Source organism: Eubalaena glacialis, chromosome 3 (assembly GCF_028564815.1).
Source record: "Eubalaena glacialis isolate mEubGla1 chromosome 3, mEubGla1.1.hap2.+ XY, whole genome shotgun sequence".
Lineage (NCBI taxonomy): Eukaryota > Metazoa > Chordata > Mammalia > Artiodactyla > Balaenidae > Eubalaena > Eubalaena glacialis.
Genome location: NC_083718.1, coordinates 165,889,230 through 165,911,602, shown reverse-complemented (window position 1 = coordinate 165,911,602; position 22,373 = coordinate 165,889,230). Strand labels below are relative to the sequence as shown.

Sequence of the window (22,373 nt, the reverse complement as noted above, 5' to 3'; positions counted from 1 at the left end):
TGCGAGGTGACAAGCTGGGATTAAACCTCCCCTCCTCACTGCTGTGCTTAACTGAAGAAAAGGAGGGGCCCCAGCAGGGCTGCACTCTACGTGGTAGCCCACATACTGGTTTCCCAGCACCCCAAACATTGGTCTGACAATTACTGTTGAGAATTCACCTGATGAGTCCGGGAACTTTGGTTCCCCAGGGAAGAGGCCCAGACACTGGCAACACAAAGCGACCGTTGGAATTCTGAACTTTGTCCTTTAGAAATATGGACACCTGGAAAAAAAAATACTTATTGTCATTTTTCTTGGTCTATTTCCATAGACATATGCATTCTGAGGATGGAAAGTGTGTAATGGCTTAAGAATGCTACCTAAGAGAGAAAAACTCACCGTAACTAACACCTGCAGAGGTGTAGTGTTTTTACACGGAACTTCTTTGGCGCCACACATCAAATCTTCCAGGTGAGTAGTGCTACCCCTGCCTTAAAGGAGGAGGCTGAGTTTCACAGAGGGAAATGACTTGCCCAAAGAGAACAGGAAGAGACAGGACCAGGATTCAAAGCCAAGGTTGACTCCAAATTCCACACCCATTCCTTGGTTCCTTGCAAGCTTTCCATACAGCTGTGAGGCTTGAGCTATAAGAACCTCATTATCTCCGTTTTACAGATGAGGAATTGGTGGCTCAGAGGTTAAGACACTTCCTCTAGGCCAGCCAGCTCATAAGGGGCAGGGCTGAGGATTCAAACCCTTGTGTGCCTGACTCCAAGCTCTCAGCTATGTGCTGGACTGGTGGATCCAAGCTGGCATTAGAGTCTGAAGGTCTTCTCTGTGCCTGAAAACCCTACATGATGCTTACTTCTAAAACTTGCTTCGTGCGCTCTGTATTCAGGTCTTGGGCAGGTTAAATCCCATCAAGATTGTAGCAGTTAATCAATTTTATTGGGGAGTTCCCTGGCTGTCCAGTGGTTAGGACTCAGTGCTTTCACTGCTGTGGCCTGGGTTCAATCCCTGGTCGGGGAACTAAGATCCCGCAAGCTGCGCAGCACCACCAAAAAAAAAAAAAAAAATCAGTTTTATTGGAGCTTAGCTTCCTCATCTGTAAAGTGAGGTACATTTTTTTTTCATACTGTGGCCCTTTTTTAAAAAAAAATTTTTTATGTATTATTTATTTATTTATTTATTTATGGCTGTGTTGGGTCTTCGCTTCCGTGCGAGGGCTTTCTCTAGTTGCGGCAAGCGGGGGCCACTCTTCATCGCGGTGCGCGGGCCTCTCACTATCGCCGCCTCTCTTGTTGCGGAGCACAGGCTCCAGACGCGCAGGCTCAGTAACTGTGGCTCACGGGGCCTAGTCGCTCCGCGGCATGTGGGATCTTCCCAGACCAGGGCTCGAACCCGTGTCTCCTGCATTGGCAGGCAGATTCTCAACCACTGCGCCACCAGGGAAGCCCAAGTGAGATACATTTGAAGGTCCCTTGAAACTAAAATTCTACAAGATTACGTTAGTAATATCATCAAGAGTAAGCATCTGTTGCATGCAAGGCAGTGAAAGTGCCAAGTGGTAAGGATTTGTATGCTGGCAGTTTGGCCTGCCGATGTTAGACTGCCCAGGCTCACACCTCAGCTGGGCCTCTCCTTGGCTCTGGGTTTTTTGGTAAGTTACACCACCTTTCTCTTTGGTAAACTGGGGATAAAAACAGAACCTATTCAGTGGGTTAGTTGACCACTATGTCAGATAATGAACAAAAAGCACTTATCACAGAGCCTGACACATAGTAAGTGCTCAATAAGAGATAACTAATATTCTCAGTATCACAGTCTAATTGGGCACAGGACACAGCATAGAATGGAAAAATGACGACACTATAAAACATGATATGCTGAATGGAATACGCAGATGAGTCCACTGAGGAGAATGACCACAGGCAGAGGGGGTGGGTAGGTGCGACTGCGGGTTTGGAGCTGGGCCTGGAGGAGGAAGGTGGGTGTGAAGACACTTCAGAAGCCGAGATGGGCAGGCACAAGGCATGTTTCGGGGAAAATGTGCACACTGGGTTGGTTGGAGGGTTTGGCTTTAAGAAATTTTTAACCTTGAGATTCTGTGACCAAGGGATATGAATATAAGCATGGAGAAAGAAAATTTTGAGAGAGAAGTGAGACCATATGTAGGTACTGGACTCTCTGTTAGCTAATTCTAACAGGGTTGACTATGTCACAGATCTGAAATGTACAAATTTAAGTCAAGTGTGTGTTTGACCTGAGAGTCTGTCCTTGGCTGGATGGGACTTTTGGGTCTGCCTGCTTGCCCAGCCCCTCTGCTGGCCCTCAGCTGTAGGTGTGACTCTCCCGTGCCCTGTTCCTCTCACTCCACCCTTTTTATTCCGAGGTGATCTCATCTACACCCACACGCCAGTATTCACCTCTGCGCTTGTGGCTCCCAGACCTGGAGCTTCCACTCAGTCTTCCTCCCTGGGCATTGGACCCATCTACCCCATTGCCTATTAAACGTGTCCACCTATGGGTTCCATGGGATGCACCTCCAATTCACCCTGCTCAGAACAGGGCTCAAGCTGTCTTCCCTAACCTGATCCCAGTGAATGACACCATCAGGTCACCAGGTCAGCAGTCTGAGTCCCCTGCCCACCACCTTCCCATGGCCCTTCAGTCGCCAAGCCCTGCCCACCTGGTGATCACTTCTGTGTCTGGCCCCTCCTCTCTACGCTGCTCCCTAGTGCAGACCTTCATCACCTCTAGCCTGGCCACTGCAGAGCCTCCACACTGGTCTCCCTGCCTCTGCTCTCATCTGTGTTTCATCCATCCTCTACTTTGCTGTTAGAGAGACTCTTCTAAACTCCTATCTGACCATGTCCCTCTCCTGCTTCACTGGCTCTCTGCTGCCTGGCAGATAATGTCCAGTTGGCCCTTGTTCCTCTCCGCAGCCACGTTCCTCCCTGAACCCTGTGTTCTCGCCATACTCGACTGCTTGCAGCCTTCTGGGCCCCTGCACCAATTACACCAGGTGGTTACATGCCTGTGCCTTTACTGAGGTGGTGTCCTCTTAACCCCTCCTCCTGTTTTCCCATGGTCCTGGTGAAAACCTATTTCTTTTCTTTCTTTCTTTCTCTTTTTGGCCGCACCACATGGCTTGTGGGATCTTAGTTCCCCGACCAGGGTTCAAACCCGGGCCCCCTGCAGTGGAAGCATGGAGTCCTAACCATTGGACCGCCAGGGCCCCAAAACCTATTTCTTTTAAAGCTATTGGATCCTCTATGAAGACTCCCTGATGCTCTTGGGTAGAGGTGGCCATGGCCTACATTGTGTCCTGTCTCTTCACACTCTTCTGGGTCAGAACCAAACACACATAAGGTACGTAGTGCACTTTCCCTTCTCTGATGAGGTCCTGAAGGCAGGAGCCTCGTTTCCCATGGAAAGAGGGAATGAAGGTCACGGAGCTGTGGGGCTGGAGTGCTGGATGAGACATCTCCATGAGCACCCACATTCCACAGGATGATGGTAGGAGCCAGGTGGCCAGGAGGAAGTGAGCCAGGGATGTAAATGCTTGGTGAATGTGGGTGAGTGGCTTGGCAGTCGGTTTCAGCAGTGAGGGATGAGTGCAGGGCTTTGGATGGTGTAATGGTTGCTGGACTGGCCTTACAAGAGGAGGGCTAAGTTTGTGAGGGCAGGAAAATAATGATCGGAAGGTGAGGGGGAAGCTGGCAGAATGCTGCCTCTGCTTCTCACATCCTGCCTGTGGATGAGGGAGAATGACCGGCCTCCTTCAGGTGGCCAGAAGACTTCACATACCATCTCTCTGCTGTATGCTGAGGATTCCCACATTTACGTCTCCAGCTTGGCGCTCTCCTCTGAGCTCCAGGATTAGGTATTCAACTACCTACTTGACTCTGCTACTTGGAGAGCAAATCCAATTTAAATAGAATTGATTATTTTTTCTACTCAAATACACTTCCCTTCAGTCCTTCCCCCACTCAGAAAATGGCACCAGACACTTAGGAGTTTTTCTTTCTTCTTCTTTCCCTCATTCCCCACATCCAATCTCTTAGTAAATCTTAACTAGCCCTGCCCTGAAGGTATATTCCATATGTGTCTCCACTGCTAGCACCTAATCCAAGTGCTTTCATTTTTACCTAGATTTTGTAACTGCTATCCTACCTCTACCCTTGTCCCATTTAATTCATCTTCCAGACACAAATCATGTTACCACTCACCTTAAGATGCTCCAGATCTTTGCTTTACTCTTAGAATAAACTCCTTTACTAGGGTCTAAAGCTAAGTCAACTGGTAGGTAGGTACCAGTTTATTCATGACTGGCATCTCTTCTGATTAGTTAGTGCCCATGCTGCACAGGTGGTTAACTTTATTTTAAATATCACCCCTGCCTAGATATGCTCCATCCTCACTGGCTTTCGCTCTGTCCAAGGAGCACATCATGCTTTTTCCTACCTAATGGCGTTTGAACTAGCTGTCCCTTCAGGTTAGATGCTCTCCCCTGAGATCTTTGTTATTACACTCTCAACTGAAATATCTGTCCTCAGAAAGGCTGTCCTTGCCTCTATCGTCTAAGGATGTACTGTCCAGTATGGTAGCTACTAGTTAAGCATGACTATTTAAATTTAAATTAAATCAATAATTCAGTTTCTCTGTCGAACTAGCCATATTTCAAGTACTCAACAACCACATGTGGCTAGTGGCTCTCATATTGGACAGCACAGATACAGAACATTTCCATCAACGACAGGAAGCTCTGCTGGACGGTGCTGGTCTAAGGCAACATCCTGTCCCAGTTGCCTTCTATAACTTTACTGTATATGGCCACCTTCCTAAGAGTTATCAGAGCCATAACACGACTTACGTGTCCTCCTTGTCTCTCCCTACTAGCACGGAACCTCCTCAGGGCAGGGCCTCTGCCTTGTTCACTTCTGTATCTCAGGACTGAAAACTGCCTGGTGTAGAGTAGGCACTCAATACATATTTGTTAGACTGACTAGTTTCCCAGGGATGAACTATTTCATCCAGTGGAGTGGATAATGGAGTGGAGGTGTAAGGACCATGCTGTGAAGAGGCGAAGATGGAGGTTATGTTTTCCAACAGCTGGAACAGCGGGAGCACAGGAAGAAAGTCCCTGATGATAGAAGACGCACGTGTGGGAAGGAGCATTTGGAAGAGGGCCCACCTTTTAGGAGGCAACTCTGGAGGGGCTCTGGAGAGCTGAAGGGGGTTGGGACTTGAGATGGTTGTACATAACTGCTCAGGACTCCAGATGGAATCAGTCTTCGTGCAGCCTCTGGAGCCTGGGGCACAGGTCAGGCCTTGACCATACTAAGGCCACTTCACGTTGTTTTGTGATATCACAGAAAGCTTTGGACATGAGGACGAGGAGTCTTGCATTTGCTTTGGTTAAACAATGAGCAAGGGAGTTTTCAGAGCTGTGTTTTCTTGATTTAGTTAGTTTTGCTAACAAATCTAAAAACTATGAAGATTGTTTTGAACACAGAGAGAATCTGTATAGGCAATCATAAATTGCAGCTGAGCAGAAATACCATTAAAGACCAGATTTGGAAAAGCAGCCAGATGTTACAGATCGGTGGCTGAGTAATGTCAGGATATGTGATTCCTATTTCTCTTGATGAACACGCTGATGTTTCACTGCCTGCCCATTTAGCAATTAAAGCTTAATATATTTTGTGGTTTAATATATTTTAATGATTTTGTTACAGACTTCTTATTAGGAAAGTCTCTTTATCATAATGAATTTTATCTTGCCAGAATTGAGAAATCAATATGGCTGCTTATATTACTACAATCCATAAAATAATGTCCAAATATGCAGTCTTGACAACCACATGATGCAGAGTTTTCAATATTTTAAAGCAATGCAAAACTTAATCTTATTTGTACTTTCATATTTTTAATTTTAATTGATGACTATTAGAGATCTTAATTTATATTGATGTTATTATTGCTCCATCCATAGCAAATGAAATTATTCATGGGGGTTAAAAATAAAATTGGCCTCAGCGTTGAAATCTATTTGTCTTTCCCTGTCCATAGGAGGGAAATAACAATCCGGTCCTAAGCATATTCTATTTCTTTTTTTGTTTGAATTTTATTTTGTGAATATGTTACACATGCACATGTACAAAATTTAAAAGGTTCAAAGGGTGGGAATTCCCTGGCGGTCCAGTGGTTAGAACTCTGTGCTTCCAATGCAGGGGGCACAGGTTCGATCCCTGGTCGGGGAACTAAGATCCCACAAGCCGTGTGTGGCATGGCCAAAAAAAAAAAAAAAGAAAAAAGGTTCAAAGGGTACACAAGGGAAAGTCAGTCTCTCTTGTATCCCTATCCTCCATGCAGTTCCCCACTCCCAGGAGCCAACCACTGTGACCAGTTTCCTGTACATCCTTCCAGAAGCATTCTATAGTGTATACATATAGATACAAGCAAATACATATACGTTACATGTGATGGTTCACTTAGTCCTCCTGAAAAACCCTAAATTAGGTACTGTCATTTCCATTTTTCAGATGACGAAACTAAGGCGCCAGGGAAGTAATTTGCCCAAGGTCACGGAGCTGTGCTGTAGGCGGGATTCAAGCACAGGAGTGCCTGACTCCAGAGCCTGGGCTCATTTTGCTCTATCACCCACCCTCCCATACCAGTGTGTTAAATTCTGGGAAGGAACAAAGTCCTGTGCAAGAGAGACAGGCCCCAAATTCAGAAGCTCAGAAATGTGTTTTTCAAAGTTAGGGTGTAGAGCTGTCTGGAGGAGGCAGGGTCAACTGGGAGGCAAGAGCCAACAAGAAGTATGAAGGCCTGAGCTGGGCTGGTGGCGACAGGAACGGAAAGGAGGGTGTGGAGAGTGAAAAGGCAGACTCGATGGGCCTTAGAAGCAATTAGAAGATCAGAGAAGGGAAATCAAAGTTGTGATGCTCTGGTTCTGAGCCAAGTGGCCGAGGGAATGGTGGCGCCCTGAAAAGAAACCAAGAAGTTGGGCAGGACTTGAATTGTGGAGACTAGTTTAGCTGCAGACATTAGGTTGTGGGCGTGGGGGAGTGTCTCAGCAAAGAGGTGGAGATGTGGGCCTGGACAGCAGGGCTGCGGCAAGGGTTGGGTAGAGGTTAGATGCAGGAGTCATAGGTGGAAGGGTCAGTCGGCAGCCGAAGTGGGGAGGAGAGTGATTCCTCATGAGCAGGGGGTGGGTAGAGGCAGAAGGCGGAAGGTTTGGAGACAGGAGGAGGGGGAGGAAAGAGTGAAAGGCAGAGAGATGGGAGAGGTAAGGGAAGGCCAGGACGGTATGGTGCCAGGAAACTCCATGGAAGGCGACAGTTTCATGGAGAGGAGGGCAGCCTCCTGACAGCTTAGACACTGGAGAAGTCAAGATGATAAAGGCTCGAGAAAAGGTTTTGGAATTGAGATCAGGCTGGTGGCCTGGAAAAGCAAGGGAAGAAGCCATATTTTAAAGAAACACATAAGGTAACTGGGAGGGAATGGTGGCATCACTGTCTTCCTTGGTCCATTGAAAAACTGCTGAGATTTGTTATGAGAAAATTGATCATCATGGAGCCAAACACCGAGGATGTTGCTAACTGGGCAGAATCCCAGCCTTGTCTGCCCTGAAGACTTGCACCCTGTCTCCCCAGGACAGCAGCGGCAGGGTGCCCCTGGGCCGCCCACTCACTCACCCTGATGTGCAGGTCCTGGAAGAAGATGAGGAGCGTCTGCCGGATCAGCTGGAACTCCCCCGCAGAGAGACCCCCGTATGTCTGCGGAGGCAAAGCAGATAGAGGCGTTCCACTTTCAGAAGTGAGATGGAAGGTGCAGACAGGCAGCGGCGGGTGGGTGCCCAGGGATGGGAGCCAGAGAGCAAGGAGAGGACTCAGCTGCTGGGCAGGAGGGGCAGGAGGGCCAGCACTGCACCCTCGCCTGAGGGACAAGCCCCACGGTGGCACACCGAGCGGGGTGCACTTTACCTCCCCTGTTCCCCACGATTCTATAGGACATCCACCACCAACTACCTTTCAGAAAAGTTAGGAGAGAACAGCTATGCTCTGTATCATTGCTTCCCCAATTATGAAGGCAACAGTGAGAGGGTATAAGATGATAATGTCTCTTGTGTTTCCAAAACGGATACCTGGAGATTTTGAGAGTTTTCTGGGAGAGGCAGGTTTTGTCATTCCTCACCCTGTTCTCTTTGTCATAGAATCTGCCTGTTCTTAACAGAGGAATGAGAACGAGTATTGGGGCTGAGAGGTGATAAACTGACGATACGCTTACTTCAGTCAGCTGCTGGAAAGTCTCATCCACTTGATGCAGGATGGTTGGGGAGTCTTGGATGAATCCCTTGATGGCATCTAAATGATTGAAAGTGACCAGCAACACATCCTTGGGACGAGGACACAGCAATACTTGATATTTGAAAGCCATTGTCATCAGGTCATAGAGCTGCCAACCCATACATGAATAAAAGAAATAGGACCATAAAGGCAGACATCAGAACCTCAAACAATGATTCAGTCAGCACTTACCGGAAACCAATTCTGGGCTTATCATGCAGCTCAGTGACCATATCTAGTCATCACTCAAACCAAGACACTGTTGAGAGTAAAAGGGGGTGATAGTAATAATTAAGCTGGGACAATAGGAGTAAACCAGGATATTCCTGGGCAAACCAGGATTTCTGGCCAGCTTACATGTATTGTTGATGGAATACACATGAAACAGTACGGGCAGCTGGGGGGCCCTGGACAGGGTGCTGGACGTGGAGAATGAAAACCCAAATTCAAGCCCTCCTTGCTGCTGACTTGTTGGATGGCCCTGGCCAAGTCTCTTCGCCTCTCTGAGCCTGAGTTTTCTCATGTGTAAAAAATATTCCTGGGACTCCCCTGGTGGTCCAGTGATTAAGAATCCTCCTTCCAATGCAGGGGACATGGGTTTGATCCCTGGTTGGGGAACTAAGATCCCACATGCCACGGGGCAACTAAGCCTGCACGCCAAATCTACTGAGTCTGTGCACTCTAGTGCCCATGTGCCACAACTAGAGAGCCTGTGTGCCACAACTATTGAGCCTGCGTGCTCTGGAGCCCACACGTCATAACTAGAGAGCCCGTGCACCGCAACTACTGAGCCTGTGTGCCGCAACTACTGAGCCCGTGCGTCACAACTAGAGAGCCCATGTGCTGCAACTACTGAGCCTGTGTGCTCTGGAGCCTGCACGCCACAACCAGAGAGCCCGGGCACTGCAACTGCTGAGCCCGCACACTCTGGAGCCCACGCACTGCAACTGCTGAGCTCGTGCGCTCTTGAGCCCGAGTGCCACAACTAGAGAGAAGCCCGCGTGCTGCAACGAAGATCCTACATGCCGCAACTAAGACCCGACACAGCCAAATAAATAAATAAATAAATATTAAAAAAAAAATACTCCCTAATTTCCCAACATTGCAGAATGGCTGAGAGGAGTAAATGAGAAAACACATGTGAAAGTGGCAAGAATGAAGTTCCATGACTGTATGAGATGAAAAATGAAACTTAGTAAGAGATCAACAAGCCCCAAGTATGGTATGACCACCCATGAAGATCAGAGGTGAGACACTGGTGAGGACCAAAGTGGTCACGATAGGCTTTGTGGAAGAACTGGGCCTGCTACAGACTCAAGGCAAGGTTCCAGCTGGCTGAGGGAGGGGAAAGGCATTCTAGTGGAGGGGAACAGCATGCGTGAGGGTCTGGAGGCAGCCATAGCCATGCTCTTTTCCCGCGAGAAAGAGTAGAGCAGCCTGACTGGAGGGGATGGTTTGTGTTCGGGGTGGTGGGAAATGAAGGTGGGTATGGCAAGGTTTGAATATTAGAGGTTGTAGAAAGATGGACAAGATAATTTAGACTAGATGTGGTAGGAATTAGGGGGCTCCTGAAATGCTCTGTGCTGATGTGATAAAAGTAGTAATTAAGTGAGATTGGTGACTCTGGCCATGAGGAGATGCGAGAGAAGGGAGAGACTGGAGTGGGGAGGATTAGCTGGTGCCTGGCTCCTAAGAGGGTGGCAGTAACATCGACTGATTGTATGAATGAAAGAAATTTTATTGGAGTGACCCAGACGGAAGGCCTGGAATAAAGATGGTGGGGATGGATAAGGAAGGGAAAAGAAGAGCACGTGACAATCAGGAGGAAAGCTGTCAGTACATGGTGCCTGCCTGACTGGATTCGGGAGACGATCTGAGGGCTGTCCAAAAGGACCACAGCATTTCCAACTTAGTGCCTGGGAGATACATGATGCTGCGACGGAGGCAGGGCAGTTTGGGAGAGAAGGCATGGACACACCTGAGGTGGGCTTGGGAGTTAAACTACAGCCACCTGAGTGCTGTGCAAGCACGTGGATATGCATGGCCTCAACTGATCCCCTTTAATTTCACAAGAACTCTATGAGGTACGTATTATCCCAAGTTGAAGAAGCTTGCCTAATTTCACATAGCTGGTACTCAGTAGTAGGGTGAGATTTGAAACTAAAGACGGTCAGATCCTGAAGCACGTGCTAGAACCCTCTACACGATCCCCTTTCTCCAACATGCAGACAAACATCTCGCTTAGAAAGTGGCATACAGCAGGAGCAGCCTGGTGTGTGTGTGTGTGTGTTTGCGTGCACACACACAGGTGTGTCTGATACTAGAGATGTAGATTTAAGACTCTCCGCCATCGTCATCAAACATTAAGTACCTGGGACATCCCTGGTGGTGCACTGGTTAAGAATCCACCTGCCAATGCAGGGGACATGGGTTCGATCCCTGGTCCAGGAAGATCCCACATGCCGCGGACCAGCTAAGCCCGTGGGCCACAACTACTGAAGCCTGTGTGCCTAGAGCCCATGCTCTGCAACAAGAGAAGCCACTGCAGTGAGAAGCCTGCACACGGCGACGAAGAGGAGCCCCCGCTCGCCGCATCTAGAGAAAGCCCGCACGCAGCAACGAAGACCCAATGCAGCCATAAACAAACAAATAAATAAATAAATAAATTTATAAAAACCAAAAAACATTAAGTACCTGTTGTGTACAGGGCACTGTGCTAGGAATAAAGGATAAAAACAGGTATAGGATGAAGAAATGAAAGTTCAGGTGAAAGAGTTATTCAGTCAATTGCATCTCAGAGCTATTGGTAGAAAGAAGACTTGAACCCAGGTTTTTTTATTCCAAGTTCTGTGTCCTTTCTCGGTGGAAACCTAAACTTTCTTAAAGGCAGAGGGAGAGGAACAAGCAGAGAAGAGAAGATATCGAACACTTATCGAACATCTATGTGCCAGGCCTTCTTGTGTCATTATATCGATGTTTCTCACTTAATCTTCCCACTAACAGATGAAGTAGCTGTTATTATCCCCATTTTATAGATGAGAAAACGGAGGCTCAGGGAAAGAAAGTAACTTTCTAAAGGTAAGTGGCAGAAGGTAAGAGGGCATAGTTAAAGGCAGTCTGTCTCTCTGAGGTTTCCAGGTACCAGCAATGAGACAGTGTTGATTTTTGCACACCTGGCACCCACTGTCAGTCCTCGTGATTTATAAAAATTCACATAATGAAGGGACTTGAAAAGGAATTATTATTATCATTATTTTAAAAACTAACTGAAGTCCATGTATTATTCAGATTTTATTAGTTTACCCTAATGTCTTATTTCTGTTCCAGGATCGCACATTATATTTAGTCATCTTGTCTCCTTAGGCTCCTTTTGGCTGTGACAGTTTCTCTGGCTTTCCTTGTTTTTGGTGGCCTTGACAGCTTTGACGACTGGTCAGGTATTTTGTAACATGACCCCCGAATGGTATTTGTCTGATGTTTTTTTCATGATCAGCCTGGGGTTGTGGGTTTTTGGGAGAAAGATCACAGAGGCAAAGTGTTATCCTCATCACATCATATCAGGGTACCACCACATGGCTTATCACTGTTGATGTTATCACCTGGTTGAGGTAATATTTGTCATGTTTTTCCACTGAGAAGTTAGCTGTTTTCCCCCTCCTCTCCATACTGTCTTCTTTGGAAGGAAGTCACCAAGGGCAGCCACATTCAAGCAGTGGGGAGTTATGCTCTCTATGCCTGAGGGCAGAGTATCTGTATAAGTGTTTGGAATTCTTATGAACAGGAGATTTATCTATTCTCTGCCATTATTTATTTGGAATTATTCCTTTTAAAATCAGAGTACCCTAAAAATTGGTTTCGCAAAGAAACAGATACGTATATATTATAAATATTGGGTTGGCCAAAAAGTTCGTTTGGGTTTTTCCGTAACATCTTACGGAAAAACCCAAACGAACTTTTTGGCCAACCCAATAAAGACTGAGCAGTTTTGAATTTGCTTTTTAAAAAAAATGCCTGGTTTGCAGAGCTGAGCTTTGTTAAGGAAGAAGCAGAATTAAAGCTTTTAGGGTTGGGTGCTTGTATTGGGTTAAGGTGTTCCTAAACATGGACATGCAAATCAGCACGCTCTTTGGGTGACATAATGGAATAAACAACACAGGGGTTGGTGCAGATGACTTCTGAGGTCCTTCCCAACTTGAAACTCAAGAACAACCCGTGTTTACATGTGCCTGTCTTTTGCCAGGCACCACTGCATACGTCATCTCATTTGACTCCAGTCTGTGATCATCCACAAGAAATGCAGCCCAGGGGACAGAGGCAGCTGTCTGCTCACCTTATCCATGCTGGCCTGGTTTAGTCTCATGATGGAGGCGTGAGCCAGGCGGTCGTAGACTGTCCTCAGGGCCTTTTTGGAGTAGAGCTCTTGGGGTTTGAACAATTCCTCCATAAACTTTCGATTGAACATGGTTGAGATGATGTCATTCAGAACTGTACAGACAAGAGAAGATGCAGCTGAGCAAGGTACTGGCGGAAGCTTTATTCAGGAAATGCTCCCTGTGTACGAATGGAATGGAGGAGCTGGGCCTATGCAGAGTGGGGATGTGGATGTGTTTGGTGAGATCTGCTCCCTGGGGAGAAACCACACAGGTGTCCCAGTAGAAAGCAGGGTCAGGAGTGCTTTATGAGACCATCTCAGGGCAAACATACATGTGACAATGTACAAATATGCTGTGCTTCAAAGGTTACAAACCACCTTTACATACATTATCTCACTTGGTGATAGGGGATAAGTTTCTTGTTTCTTTAAAATAGATTCCTATTAGAATCTTTAAAAAAGATTATTTTCAATTAGAGCTCTACCTTAAAATGAGAAGCAGCATCATGCTGTTTTGTTTGTTTGTTTAGCAAGTCTATAACATTTTTACTTAAAATTAAATTTTATAAAAATGGGACCTATAATGGTAATTGACTCTTTTTTTTTTTTTCTTTTTTGCAAAACAGTTTACAAAAATAGACAAGTCTACCCACTGGTTAGAGACTGAAACTTTTCTAATGTATCTATAAGATGTGTACTTCAGATAAACACCATTTTAGGATGCCTTAATTTCTATATATGATCTATAATATTGATATTATACTGTAGTGATATGTCTCATACTGTTGTTCAGATGGAAAATGTCCATGCAGTGAGAATAAAAGGTCCTAAGGTGTGTGCAAAACAAAGTTTCTATAATTCTAGTTTTTCATTCACTCATTCATTTAGATATTTTGTGCTGCTCAAATAACATTAGTTGAGGGCCAAGAAAACCCTTTGGTACAAGAAATAAGAATAGGTATGGTTGAACACAGATTATTCTTAATTAAGTGAGTGTATATGGATGCTGAGACTATACATTCATAGTAACTAAAATTTGAAAGAAAACTGGTTACTTAACATAATTATACACAATCAATGATCAAACGTGGGTGATTATTGCTGAAAGATACAGATGTCTCTTTCTCTTGCCGCACAGAGGACACACCAGGTGACTGGCTGTGGCCTTGTATCTTAGAGAGTGAAGGCAAGGTCATGATTTCGGGCACCCTCTCAACCTGTAAGTAACTGACAGACGTACACTGAGGGCTCAGGCCAGCATTTTAAAGTATCTCAAAGAGCAGTTTTGGGGAGAAGCGGGGAGCTGAGGGCTAGTCGTACTTAAATCTTAAATGGAAGGGCTACAGAGAGAGGGGAGAGGGGGAAGGGAAACACCTCCCTCCCCACTCCCCCCCACCCAGACACAAAAGAACGAACTGACTGTGACTCCTTCCAGAAGTGTTGAACTCACACTTGACCTTTGGATTTTACTCTATACTCCATCCCATTAGTGAGGAAGAATCAGATCCATTACCAACACAGGGCATCCCTCACACTGGACAGTTCCAACCCAGGGCAGCTTACCCTCGATGTGCACTAACATTTCCCCATTGTCTCCCTAGAGACAGATGAACTCTTCTGGGTTTGCCTCAAGCACAGCCTTTTGCCTTTGACCTAACCAAGCAAGGACCTGCAATAAACTGGGCTTTCTGACATTTTTCTTACCACAGCCTATATAACAGGTAGAATTTGCAAGGAAATAGCTACAAATGGAAAGACACATATAAAGCCTCAGAAGAGAGAATTTTAAGTATTTTCCATAGGTGTATGTAGGCCAGGGAGGAGTGCCAAAGAGGAAGAATTCAAGTTAAAGAATCACATCAGCTCTGATTATGTTCACGCTTACAAAGAGCTCCCATTCACCTAGGGGCTGAAATATGTCCCTAGGGTCTTATGAGCCTTTAGCAGAATCTAGGAAAATAGCTTAGACTCAAATAAATCAGCTCTAAAAGAAAGAAAATCCCAAGGTGATTGTTAGCCACTCTGGCAAAGTAAAAAGCAAAATGAAGCCTTTCCCCCGGAAAGTGAATAAGCTATGTATCACCATGGCTCCTTGCACGAGAACTTCCAGAAAGTTCTCCTGCTGGAAAGAGAGTACGACAGGCCCTGTCCCTGTGGGCAGAGCAGTGAACACAAATGCCCCCAAGAGGAAATGGCAGTTTTACGGTTGGGCCCTGGCACCCAGAGCGCCCACCTTTCACTTAATTCTTTGGAAAGAGCTTGGGGGCACAAACTGACATACTTATACCTCACCGTGTGCTTCACCTGGCACTTGGTTGAGGTAGGCCTGCTGTGTACCAGACACTGAGATAAACATCAGGGCACAAAGAGGAAGTAAACTTTGTCCTTGCCCAAGAGTAGCAGCCCACACCGTATTCAAGTTAAACCTGAGAAATAGTTTTAACCTGATCTGTCAGTTGGTGTTGGTGTTAGTTTCTGGCACTCTCATGAGCTCTGCATACTTTCATGAGGCAGGAATGTGCTAGCAGCCAGATTTCATCAGGAGACTAAAGGCAGGGAGTGGGGTGCTTTTTCACAGGTGCACTGGAAGGGTCAATAACTGAGTTCTTAACATATCAGGCTTCTAATCCCGGGTTCAGATTATGAAGTCAGTTTCTGCTTATTATTTTTGGACGCTTAAGTTAAGATAAATTCCAGTGATTCAATTACTTACACGAAGCGTCTTCAAAATCCATACTTCTCACCTGAAGTTCTGCCGTGCGTCAAGAGGTGGGCCAAAAATTGCTCAAGAGAAGTGGTGAAAGATGGTTGTGAAATATTATAAAAGAGTATCAACCACTTCGATGGGGCTTTTCTTCGAGCCTGGCCTGATGAAATAATTCTCTGGGTGAAAGCAACTGAGTTTATCAACTACCTCTGCTGTAAATTTTATTGTTTATGGGAACATACAACTTGGAACCAAGGGGAAAACAGAGAAGCTACTACTTCTGGATGATTACCATGTTTTGAAGCCTTATTATGTTCCAAGTACTGGGCTTAGACCTTTCCATGCATTATCTCATTTAAACCCCAGGACAACTCTGAATTATTATCCAATTCTGTCAAGGGGGAAAACTGAGCCTTAGAAAGGTTAAAGTCCAAGATCACACAGCAGACGGTGGACTTGAAATTAGAATGGGGTTGTTTGATTTTAATGCTTGTGCTCTTAAATATTGTATACATTATCTCCTCAGCATACTTGGTGTGGGGAGAGCACTTAAAATATCGAGGACGTTGGCTATGACGTGCATAAAGTATACCCAGATGTCAAATGATGGAAGATATTCGTGACAGTTAAAGGTGAGAAAGGCTAAGGTTTTATTCTGAGGAATCGACAACTTTTTCAGGTTTGCTGCTAGTTGTAGGTGAAGAGGAAACTGAAGATTTGGCATGATAAGGCCATAGTGCATGCGTGTCATGCCTTCCGCACGCAATCCTGGCGGCCATGCAGCCATAGGCTTCCATTTTTCTCGGTTGTTCAACAGATATCTCCGTGTGCTAAGCAGAACAGCTCTTAAGCTACACGATGCTATCACAGAGTTGTTTTAAGGATGACTAAATAGGACAGTCTACCCAGAAATATAGCTACTGCTCCAGCTATCCTTGCAAAGCTTGGAACTGATGAAAAGGGACAAATACCTCAGGTGCAATATGGTCCTTTGGCCAATGTTTCCTTGGTTTTCATCTTCCACTCTGTATTTATTTAAGTAAAAGATTCAAATGTATAACCGATGTCTCAGCTAAAGAGAAACTCACACCTATTCTTTTATTTGGAAATATTTAGAGTGGTCCCACTTTAAGCCCCGCTGATGAAGGACTGGGTGAACCTGTGGATGCAGACTGAATACATGCAGCCCCGAAATAGCATACCTCGTTTTCTGTCCACCTCTGTCCATTCATCTACATGAAGCATATAAAAAGAAAACACCAGTTCATGAAGCAAGAACGTTATTTTCAATGAGGCTTTAAAAATACCAATTCCAATTACCTGGCTTATGAAACTTTACTTTTCATGTTTGCATTAATGTTTAATGCAAATGCTCTGCCTTCCATTTGAAACTCTTAAAAGGACGATGGTTAAACAACAATTTCCAAAAAAGCCCTAGGGAGGCTGTATCTTACAGAGGGTGGCTTAGGAGGAGAGGAAGAAGCTCAGGAGGACTAGCTACCCTGGGGTTTATCTTGAAAGGCTCAAGAAGTCATCCCCTCTAACACTCTGAAAGTACACATCATTCAATACAAGGCTTTTAAAAACACTAACTTCCACCAGGAAGAATAATCCCCAGAACAGGGAGAGAAAGGATTTTCTTTCTTCACAACCAGATTTTCTTATTACTGTAAGATTTCGCTTTCTAGAGTACAGACAGAACCGCTCAAATTAAAAAACTTGAAACGTGAATTAATAGGGAAAAAAGTCTATTTGTTTCTCGTTTACTTTTTATAGAGAGAGGCATGACTTCCATGTAAAAAGAGGGAAATAACGATGGGACCACTGTACAGAAAGCTCCTGAGGACAAAGGTAGTCAGGGAGATGCCAAGAAGAGACCAAATAAGGAAAAATGTACTTGGCTAGAGAAATCTGTGAGAATCAAGACCCTTTATGGGTTGAGACCTGGCTCTACCACTTACTAGCTAGATAACTTCAGGCAGCTTGTTTAACCTCAGTTTCTTCATCTGTGAAAGGGGGGTGATAACTGCACCTACCTTGTAGGGTTGTTGTGGGGATGAAACAGACACATCAGGCACTTAGCTGGCTTCTCTCCTAATTCTGCTTTCTCTACTGCAGAACTTTGGACACCACCCATAAAGGATGGTGATTTTTTTTCCTTAATTTTTTGGGAGAGATTTCAATCTAGAAAAACCACCTACGCACATCCACATTTCAAAAACATTTTGTATTTTGGTGTAGTTTAGAAACATTTGCACTAGATTGTTTGAGAGGTGATTTCTGAGGTTATAAGCAAAGCATATATGTGCCTTCAGTACACAATACCAACAGCTTCGAAGAGATTGGCCTGAAAGCACAGCCCGTGCCATGTCCTAACTAACTGCAAAGGGTCCCCACTGCAATGTCAGACTCCTCTGGGAAAATTCATCATCTTTCTCCCACAAGAGTCACAGGGTTTAGGAGAGAAAACACTGGGGAAGCAGCACCAAGAGTCTGGCCTTCTTAAAGCAGATGCTGGCTTCTTTGGCATAATGTCCGCATCTTCTATCATTTTGTGGCATTTATTTTACAGGCGGTCTTGCCTGATAGGCTCGTGGGAATTCAGAGAGAGAGAGCTGCAACCCCCTTGAAGGTGTGTTTGGGAACAGAGGGGCTGCCAGGGGCTCACCTACCCTAAGGGACAGTGATTACCTGCTGCTGACAAAACTGAGCTGGCGAACACATGCCCAGGGCTACCAGGCACCCCTGCAGGCAGTGACAATCAGCTCCAGCAGAGGTCTCTGTCGTGCTGTGTGCTCCTGACCCCCTTCCTCCTGAGGATCCGGGGAAGGTAAAGGATGCCCTGTTTTTCTATTATTTCTCCAGATGACTTGTTTGTGACAATTCCACTTTACTTATATTTGGAGTGGGAGGTAGGCCCAAGGATATCCAGAGCTGCCTGTTAAATTGGAACTAGAAAAATAAAAACAGAACCTCACAGCATTTGGTTGCTCAGTACTACGCTGTGATCTGCGCATCTGGGGAAAATCACTTCATGGCCCCATGCCTCAGTTTCCCCTTGTCAACTGAGGAGTGTAGACAAAATGTAAGAGGGTCTTACTTATGAGTATCTTTAAGAGGGTGGGAGTGAGGCAAAGGCAGCTTTTATTATTCTCGCAATTACTTAAACATGGGACCGCATTCAATATGCAACACTCAAAAGTTGCCCCACAGAGAGAGCACTTCCTTTCTGTTGAATGCTAAACTAGAGGCTGCACTGTGGGGAAAAACTGCAACATCTGCACTGGCCTCGTGGGAGCAGGATGGCCTCCAGGAGACCAATTAGTTGTATAAGGCAGTGAAAACATCTAGAAGAAATACGATTTCCATTCAAAGCTTCAGTGAGGACTAGTTTACCGTGTCCGGTGTTTTACAGGCCTCTGTGCAGGGGCATTTGTCACAGAGGCCCCTGCTCCTGCAGCTACACCAACTCTAAGTGGTGGAAGAGATGAGTGTTTTTCGATGTTTTGAATCCCACGCTCTCTGTCCTGCTTTCTCGCTCTGTCTTCTGCAGGTCCTCATCAACCAGCTACTTTCTGTCATTTCTTTTATGAAATCAGTGGTTATACTGGGTTTTTTTTCAAACCTCTCCGTCTCCTCCCAATCTTCCAGTCCCCTCCCCACCCCACTCCCCCCACAAAGGTTCTGACACAGTCCCCTCGGGTATGGAAGTACAGGGCAGCAGTTAAGGATACGGGTGAAGAGTATGAGCTCTGGAGTCTGATGACCTGGGTTCAAATCCTTTACTCTTCCTCTTACCAGCTATGTAACCCTGGGCAAATTAGCCTACTTTCTCCATCTGTAAAAAGGGGACAGGAGTATTACCTATATGATAAGATAGTTGTGGGGATTAAGGTGTTCAGAGACGTCTATGGTATATGGTAAGTGCTTAATAAATGTTTGTTGGGGCTTCCCTGGTGGCGCAGTGGTTAAGAATCTGCCTGCCAATGCAGGGGACACCGGTTCGAGCCCTGGTCCGGGAAGATCCCACATGCCGTGGAGCAACTAAGCCTGTGTGCCACAACTACTGAGCCTGCGCTCTAGAGCCCACGAGCCACAACTACTGAACCCGTGTGTCACAACTACTGAGCCCACGCACCTAGAGCCCGTGCTCCGCAACGAGAAGCCACCGCAATGAGAAGCCCACGCACCGCAACGAAGAGTAGCCCCCGCTCGCAGCAACTAGAGAAAGCCCGCGTGCAGCAACAAAGCCCCAATGCAGTCAAAAAAATAAAATAAATAAATTAAAAAAAATGTTTGTTGTTGTTGTATTAGGAAGACATATCCCCCAGGTTTAGAATCAGTTACTGGACAGACTGTTCAAAAGCCCTACCTCCAGTGAATGTGCAGAAGGGCTGCATCAGGCTCCACCCAGCATCTCACATGGCATCTGACACTCAACCCAACTGTGGAAGGAATGAGTGTGTGAAGGTGAATTACAAAAGGTGGCTGAAACTCCCTGAAGCTGTATCTAGCAAACCCAGAAGGACTGCAGCTCCTGAACACAAAGGAAGCCAGTCCCCTAGTATTCACAGGGTCTTGCCCAGACCGCCTCCTGAAAGACCACACCTGCTACTCATTGGGTTAAACGTGTTAAATACATGACCTCATTCGATCGTTACAACTTCATTGTAAGGTACATATTATTATTCCCCTTTTATGGAGAAAGAAACAGGCTTATAGAGGTTACACTCCAAGGTCACACAACTAGTTAAATGGCAAAACTGGAATTGGGACCCATATCTGTATGACTCCAGAGAGGATGCTCTTAATTGCTAATTTACACTGCCTTCCAAGATGCAGACTACCAGTCCAAGAACTACCTGTCAGCTCACTAGTGCCAATAGCCCAGATGAAATCACATAACATAGCGCCAAGGAAAACAGAACCCTCTTGAGGAAGAAATGGCAATGTCATACAAAACAGCAGTTCAACAAACATTTACTGAGCACTGATTTATTCTGTTGTAGGCATTATGCTAGGTGCTGGAATACAAAGATGAATAAGACAATCACATGGGGGAGACAGACGCATATACAGACCATTTCAGTATAATGTGGCCAGCGATAAGGTGGAGAGGGACACACTGGGGTGCTATGGGAGTATGCGCAGTCCCTTTCCCATGCGGAGATGAGAAGGAGATGGTTCTTAAGCTGAATAATGCAGGATGCAAGGGGATAACTAGCATGGAAATGGGAGGTGTGGGGTAGAATGGGAATTACTAGCATGGAAACACGAATGAACATGCTTTAAATGGAGACCTACAAGCAGTTTGGTATTAAGATACACAGTAGGAGGCAGGCAGTGGTGAAAGGTGGGACTGCAGAGGTGGACAGAGGTCAGATCAGGAAGGGCCCTGAAATGTCCTGCCAAGGACTTGGCCTCCATCCAGACAGCAGTGGAAAGCTGACAAAGGGTTTCAAGTAGCAGGAGGTATGGACGGATTTGCAGTTCAGAAAGCTCACTGGCAGCAGTGTACAGAATGAATGGAGGAGGTATGCTATAGGGAGTTCTTTTATCTCTTTATGCATGGACTTGCACTCAATTGCACAGATACGGTAGTGAATATCTGAATATGTATGCTTAACATCTGAATTTGTATGTTTAACATCAATGGAGCATACAGAGACTGTTGGAGAGAATAAATGTTTTAACCAGCGGCTATGTCAGTTACCTTTATACCAACTTTCCTTCCTCTACCTTGAAATATAATATCTCCTTCATAATTAATCCAGGAAACTTGGTGAAAACAGTTGTTGGTTGAGAAGAGGGGGAAAAAGGGAGAGAAAAAGGGTGGCAGAGAGTTCTGGGTGGCCATTCCTCTGGGGTTAGATGTGCTGTGCATGGGAGGCATATTTTGCACTTTAGAAGCTCTCATATCATTACTTCCACAACTGCATTCTCTCCAAACAATTGTGAAGGGAAAAGATTTACAACTTGTCTTCTATTTTCTTATTTATCTATGTTACTTCAGAACCTCACCTTTCGAGAAATAGCTTCTGAACTTAGCAAGACTGGCCTCCAGTTTATGAAGGAGGATACCACACAGAGGAATGGAGGCTCAGAAGCTTCCCTGGGGGGAAAGAGGATGCTCAGACTAGCAGAGTGTGTCGCCAGGTGGTGGGCCACTGGGACTCCCACATTTGGGAGGGACCGGTTGTCAAGAGAGATTGGGAAATCATCTCCAATTTAAGGGGATGAGTAAATGGCGGAGGTGTCGGTTCCCTAATAATATCCAACGGGGGTATTAAATCCCTCTGTGGTGAAACGATCTTTTGGGGACTTTGCTCATGAGGGGCTCTGCCTGGATGGGGCTGTGGGTTGTAAAAGAGGTCCCTGGCTACGAGAGAGCAGGGTGCAGGGGTGTTGGTCAGTCTGTAAAGGGGTCTGGCTGGGGAGCTCTGGCTGCGAGAGCTGGGGCGGGGGCTGGCTGTGCGGGCCTGGTCCCTCTCACCTTTTCGGGCCTTGTCTCCCGGGATGTTCTGGGCCCGCAGCCGCTGATCCAGGATGTAAAGCATCTCCCCACCCAGGTTCAAGAAGAGCAGCGGTAGCGTCCGCACCGACATGGTGCCGGAAGCGAGCGCAGCTGGTACAGAGCCCGGAAGTTTGGTAGCCAGAGGCCTGGAGGCCTGTCAGACGCATCCCCGAAACACGGTTGCTAGGCAACACGGCGGACGGCAAAGAAGAGCCAATCAACAGGCCGCTTGTTGGGAGGCGCCCGGGGGCGGACGCGTATTGGGCGGGGCAGCAAAGACCTACAGGGTAGATTGGTCCGAGCGGGAGGTGGGAGCGGCGTGGGCCTTCGGCCCGGAGCGCCGGTTTTGAGTTTCTAGAGCCCCGGCGGATGGGTGAGGACCCGGCAGGGCTGGCGGCCCGGTTTCGTTCACGCGGTCACCCTCACCCCGCCGGGCCGCGTGCT

At 46.3% G+C, this 22,373-nt stretch overlaps 1 protein-coding gene across 1 annotated transcript in view; it reads right to left on the bottom strand.

Moving 5' to 3' along the window:
• The window catches only part of OSCP1 (organic solute carrier partner 1), a 28,110-nt gene extending 6,000 nt beyond the window's left edge, over positions 1–22,110 (bottom strand). The window contains exons 1-5 of the mRNA XM_061186780.1: positions 21,909–22,110; positions 12,667–12,821; positions 8,278–8,445; positions 7,686–7,766; positions 159–262 (exon numbers count right to left, since the gene is read on the bottom strand). Coding sequence (XP_061042763.1) covers positions 159–262; positions 7,686–7,766; positions 8,278–8,445; positions 12,667–12,821; positions 21,909–22,020 — 620 coding nt within the window. The 5' untranslated portion in view covers positions 22,021–22,110. The remainder of the gene's footprint in view (positions 1–158; positions 263–7,685; positions 7,767–8,277; positions 8,446–12,666; positions 12,822–21,908) is intronic.
• Between the last annotated feature and the right edge of the window lie 263 nt (positions 22,111–22,373).